Source organism: Helianthus annuus, chromosome 2 (genome assembly GCF_002127325.2).
Source record: "Helianthus annuus cultivar XRQ/B chromosome 2, HanXRQr2.0-SUNRISE, whole genome shotgun sequence".
Lineage (NCBI taxonomy): Eukaryota > Viridiplantae > Streptophyta > Magnoliopsida > Asterales > Asteraceae > Helianthus > Helianthus annuus.
Window position 1 is genome coordinate 47,082,044 of NC_035434.2, and position 6,408 is coordinate 47,088,451.

At 39.5% G+C, this 6,408-nt stretch overlaps 1 protein-coding gene across 1 annotated transcript; it reads left to right on the plus strand.

Moving 5' to 3' along the window:
- The first annotated feature begins 782 nt into the window (after positions 1 to 782).
- On the plus strand, positions 783 to 1,446 carry LOC110914569 (dehydration-responsive element-binding protein 1D). The gene has a single exon (XM_022159362.2). The coding sequence runs from the start codon at positions 840 to 842 to the stop codon at positions 1,416 to 1,418; it is 579 nt and encodes a 192-aa protein (XP_022015054.1). The 5' UTR covers positions 783 to 839; the 3' UTR covers positions 1,419 to 1,446.
- Positions 1,447 to 6,408: the final 4,962 nt, after the last annotated feature.

A 6,408-nucleotide genomic window follows, 5' to 3' on the forward strand; every position in this document is an offset into this window, starting at 1 on the left:
TAATAACACTAGTTATTATAAAAATCATGTGTTGATGATGCTTCTAAACCATGCATCAGCACTTGTTAAAAAACTTATTAGGGTGGGCGGGGTACCCACCGATTTGCAATCGGGGACCCCCCCCTGCCGCTTCGGTAGAGTGCCGCCAACAAAAGCGGTGAAGAGAGAGAGGGAAGATATCGGTGGTGGGCTGCCGAAGAGGGGGGAGGAGAGAGGGAGGAGAGAGAGAGGAGAGAGGGAGACTTGGTCCAATCACATCTTTTCTTTTTTTTTTTTTTTTTTTTTTTTAAAAAAAAACCCAATTCACCTAAGAGGGGAGTGGCGCCATCAAATGGGGGTGTTAGGGGAGTTTAAGAGGGGAGTTGACGTGGCACACGGGGATTGGTTTGGCGTAAGAGAGGGGACTCACCTATTAGGTGAGCACCCCCTTCACCCTTAGTGTTTTCTCGAGAGAGTTAAAAAATTAATAACTACCATGCATTCACAACGGGAGCTACACGTGTCAGACAGCAACCACTTGGTTATCCACTTATATTTCTCTCTTTCTACTTAACCATCCTTATTATTTATTTATTTATTATTTATTTTGAACACATAAAGCCAAACAGCAACCACTTGGTTATCCACTTATCATTCTCTCTTTCTACATACCATCCTTATTTTGTATCCTACAACCCCACCACAAACACTCTTTAGTCTTTACTGCTGTCCGCACACGCATGCAAAAACCTATATATACTTCATCGTTTAGATATTTCACACTCAAAACTAAACCAAAACAATTCACTCACAACTAGCAAATTGTAACTACCAACTGAAAACAAATTAGTAGTCAGACAATGGACACCTCTTCAGCTTCCGAATGTAGCAGCAGCACCGGAGAACTAATGCTGGCTTCGCGAATCCCGAAAAAGAGAGCCGGAAGGAAGAAGTTCAAGGAGACTCGACACCCGGTTTACCGAGGAGTGAGGAGAAGAAATCCCGGCAAGTGGGTGTGTGAAGTGAGAGAACCAAATAATCAATCAAGAGTGTGGCTGGGGACATATCCGACAGCAGAAATGGCGGCCCGGGCACACGATGTGGCGGTTTTGGCCATGAGGGGGCGGTCGGCTTGTTTAAATTTTGCTGACTCAGTTTGGCGGCTGCCTGTACCGGAGTCTAACAATGTAAAGGATATACAAAAGGCAGCGGCCGAGGCTGCCGAGGCGTTTAGGCAGACGGAGGATGCGGTGGTGGGAACGTATGTATTGCCGGAAGTAGTGGTGTACGCCGATGAGGAGGAGATGTTTGGAATGCCTGGATATATTGCTAGCATGGCTGAGGGACTCATGGTACCGCCACCTCAGATGGTGGGGTATGCTAACTTTGTGAATGATGAAGATATTTGTGTTGACATGTCTTTATGGAGTTTTATGTAGTTTCTTTTAGTAAGATAGATTTTTTTGGGGATGGCTGGCTTAAACCTTTTTGTATACAAGCCAATCAATTATATATATATATATCATGTATTAAAGTCAATTCAATATAAACAATTATTTCATATTTACCACAAATATGGGGTTAGGATCCACTTGTTTGCCTAAGGTTGCATCATTTACACAAGGTAGATCATATATGTTAACCAGACTTAATTTCGTGGTTCTTCGAACGACAGGTTTACCTCAGAACCAGAGATGGTGGGTATAGGGTAACCCATCGTCGGTTCCCATCATAAACGTATGGGATCGCATTTTGCCATTAAGTTGTCCCAGTTAATGTCTAGACTTTTATTCATTAGTTGTTTAAAAATAGATCATATTTGCTAAATGGTTATGATGATTTACCAATTTAGTTTATAAACAAAGTGGCGTCTTTGTTTTTTAGTTAATTAACAAATTCCTACAATGATGGCTTAAAAGTTCTGCTCTTTGTATCTGGTGCTGAGATCATTGCAAGGTAAATGATAACCTCAGGAAAAAAAAAGATGGATGTTTCTAGTGTTTTTTGGGGTGCCGCTAAATAAACAAAACTGTATGGCGCAATCTGTGTGTGCTGGTGAAAAATGAAATCATTACTTTATTTAAGATGACATTTTTGAACGGTTAGATTGACTGTTGTGGGGTAGCGTCTTATGCCACATTGGCATAACGTGACCACAATACCATCCCAAGCTTGCGAAAGGGGGGCGCTATCAATGGGTTCGTTAGGCTGTTGGCGAGCGCCAAGGCATGATGAGAGAATTGAATGTTGTTTTGACCGTTGTTGAACCATAACATTTAAAAAATTATTTTTGTTTAATATGAAAATATAAAAAAGATAGTTTTACCGTTTGTTATCATGGGGATGTCATAAACATTTTTGTATACAAGTCAATCAAGTATATGTATCATGTATTAAAGTCAATTCAAATATAAACATATATTCAGTATAACATTAGAATTATGAACGATTGGTGTTCAATGCCTTTAATGGTTTACTTTAATGGATTACGTTAAATCAGAGCTGATTTTTCATATTCACGATGAATATCGGGTTGGATGGGATCCACTTGCCTGCCAAAGGTTGCTGTAGGTCCCTAGAGGAGGATCTAGTTAACCTATCCTTGTTACCGAACACACCCGCAGGTGCGGAATCCGAACGGGTATGCAACCGAGACAAGAACACACAAACAATACAAGACAAAGATTCAACGTTAACGCACTACTTATATTTCATAGAAAGGTTTTGATACATGAAGATAATACAAGGATACTCTTTCAAAACTCTCTCTGTTCTCACACTATGTTCTCTGTGTGTTCTAACTGTGTGCCCAATTCTCAGATCTGCAAGCTGCCTTTTATAACCAAACCTTATCCACTTACTACGAAGAATGGAACTGGGCCTAAACAAGGAGCCCAAGAAGAACATGGACTCACGATGAACCTAGGTTCTTCGCCAAGGACTTCTTCGTGATAAGCAGATCTGTTGATTCTTCGTGGTATGTATATATGTTGGAATGACATGGTTCTTCGCTGGATCTCATGCCCAACAAAAAAAAACAACTTGATCTGCTAAGCAACGATGGCCCAATAATCATGCTTATTACGTTTCATGCATGGCAGTTTACTAAAGTTCATTGTTGCATGCATTTTAGTCAAAAGTCATGACTGATGTCATGGTGATGTCATGGTGATGACGGTTGGCGGCTCTTCGTGCTTCGTGTGACGATCTCTGGGGCGCACGACGGAGGAATGTCGCGACGACGACCTTGAGCTGAACCGAACCGAGCCACATCAACACAAAACTGTATCAACAGTTGCACCATTTACTCATCTATGTTAACCGAACTTTACTTTTGTGGTTCTTCGAGCGACAAGAGATGATCAGAACAAGAGATGGTGGGTATAGGTTTACCCAACGTTGTCTTCAATCGTTAACGTATGTGCTCACATTTTGCCATTGGTTATCCTATGTGACCGTGTATTATTCATTAGCTGTTTAAAAAAAATAATCTTTGCTAAAAAGTTATGGTGATTTACCAATTTAGCTTACCAACATGGTGGCACCTTTGTGTGTTAGTCAATTAACAAATTCCAACAACAATGGTTTTAAAATTATGCTCATTGTATCTGGTGCATACATTAATGCAAGGTAAATGATAACCTCAGAAAACATCATAGATCTTCCGATTGTTTTTTTTTTCGCATGACGTGACCCCAACACTGTCCCAAGGTTGCTAAAGGGGCACTATCAATGGGTTCACATGATGAGAGAATTGAATGTTGTTTTGACCGTTGTTGAATCAGACGATTTAAAAAAAATGTTTAATAGAAAAATATACCACAACATATAAACATATATAACCTAACCATTTTAACCATTTTATTACACACCTCCTACAAAAACTCTTCCATCTCTACAAAAATTTCTCTCATTACCATGTTTCCCAACAACAATGTCAACGCATATAGCCCAAGTCCCTTGATTTTTGCCCAACATCAAGCAATGGACACCTAGAACACGTACCAAAGGAACCCACAAACGGGTACTCCGATCATACCTTTTTCACTATCCCCACAAATGTCGATACCCGGTTTCATGTTTACTCGCAAATGCCAAATTCGGTTCAAAATTCTCCACGATCCCCGTTTCCGCCACAATCTTCTGTGATGCTTCACGATTAGAATCAGGATGCGTTCTGATGCAATGCGAGAAAGTAATTTCCTATGCATCCAGACAAATGAAGAAGCACGAGGAGAATTATCCAACTCATGATTTAAAATTAGGAGCAATAATTTTTGCCCTTTGGAGACATTATTTGTATGGTAGTAAGTTTACCATCTTTACAGATTATAAGAGCTTAAGGTATATTTTTGGGTAAAAAGAATTAAACATAAGACAAAGAAGATGGATGGAAATTCTAAGTGACTACGACTGTGATATCCAATACCACGAAGGTAAAGTTAATGTAGTAGCCGATGCCTTAAGTCGTATGTATCATGAGAAGCCAAAATGGGTACGTGCTCTCAGATTAAATCTCTAGATAGATTTAATGGAACAATTGAAGAATACCCAAGAAACAACAATCAAGGATGATGCTAAAGGAATGAAAGGAATGATGAAAGAATTAGAATAAAGAACAGATGGAATTTGGAGATTCCATGAGAAAAGAATTTGGGTACATATACAAGGAAATCTATGAGATAGAATTTTAGAGAAAGCCCATAAATCTATGTATACGACGCATCCTGGTAGTAACAAGATGTAACAAGATTTGAGGAATAATCTGTGGTGGATAGGAATGAAAAAGGACATAGCTTGTTACGTTTCTAAGTGTTTAACTTGTTCACAAGTTAAAGCTGAACATCAGAAAACTTCAGGTTTACTTCAGCAATTAGAAATGCCAGTATAGAAATGGGAATTAATAACAATGAATTTTGTTACTAAGTTACCCAGAACCAGGAAATGTAACGACACACTCTGGGTGATTGTGGATTGATTAACCAAATCAACTCATTTCCTAACAATGAAGGTAACCTTTAGTACGAAGAGAATAGCAAAGCTATATGTGGATGAGATAGTGTCTTTGCATGGAATTCCGCTATCCATTGTATCTAATAGAGATAGTTGTTTCACTTCTCACTATTGTAAAAAGTTTCCAAAAAGCTATGGGAACATGATTAAACCTAAGTATAGGTTATCACCGACAAACAGACGGAAAAAGTGAAAGACAATCCAAACCTTAGAAGACATGCTAAGGGCATGTGTTATAGATTTTGGAGGAAGTTGGGTTGATCATCTACCCTTGATAGAATTATCCTATAACAATAGTTATCACACAAACATTAATGTTGCCCCATTTGAGGTACTTTATGGATGAAAGTGGCAAACTCTGGTATGTTGGGCAAAAATGGGAAAAAAGTCAATTATCAGGTCACGAAATTGTACAAGAAACCACTGACAAAGTAATTCAGGTCAAGGAAAGATTGAAACCCGAGATCGACAAAAGAGCTATGCCGATCACCGATGAAAGCCAATGGAATTTCAAGTTGGAGACAATGTACTATTAAAAGTTTCTCCTTGGAAAGGAGTAGTCTGATTCGGTAAGGAAGTAAAGTTAAGCCCAAGGTATGTCTGATCATTTAAAGTCATCCAACGAATAGGACCAGTCACTTATAAGCTACAACTACCGGAGGAAATGGCAGGTGTACATGATGTCTTTCATGTATGTAACCTTAAGAAATGTTTAGCTGATGAATCACTGATAGTACCTCTTTAAGACATAGAGGTAAATGAAAATTTGAAGTTTGTTGAGAAACCTCTGCAAATTGAAGATAGAAAGAATAAGAATCTTAAACATAAGAGGTTAGTTCTGGTCAAACTGAAATGGGATTCGAAAAGAGGACTAGTATACACGTGGGATTCGAAATATTAAGAATCTTATTCCAATAAATCTCGAGGACGAGATTTAAAACATGGTGGGAAGGATGTAACGACCATCGAAAAACGACCTAAACGACTCCTAACCGAAACTCCAAACCAGCCCAACAAGAACCAACACGTAAAACGAGAAATATTGAGTGATGACCACGTGGTGCTACGCGACGGTCCTAATATAATCTGGTCGTGTGACGTGACCAACCTGTGAAGTGACCGGGGACACCTATCACCACGTGGCATGCCTACGTGGTGACTCAAGCCAGCTATGCCCTAGACTAGCCCGTTGTGCTACGCGAAGGGATTATGCCAATTCGTTCGCGCGACGTGACGTGGTAAACTGCGCCTATATAAGGGACGTGCATGGGACGGTTTCAACTTGCTCAAACTTTTGTTCTCTCTTAAGATATTCTGCTATTATACCCACTATTGCCGTCATGCCGCTACCCGCGAAAAGATTCTAAAACTCTTGATTTTCCATTTTAAGTGACAAATTCCGAAAAATTTTTAACT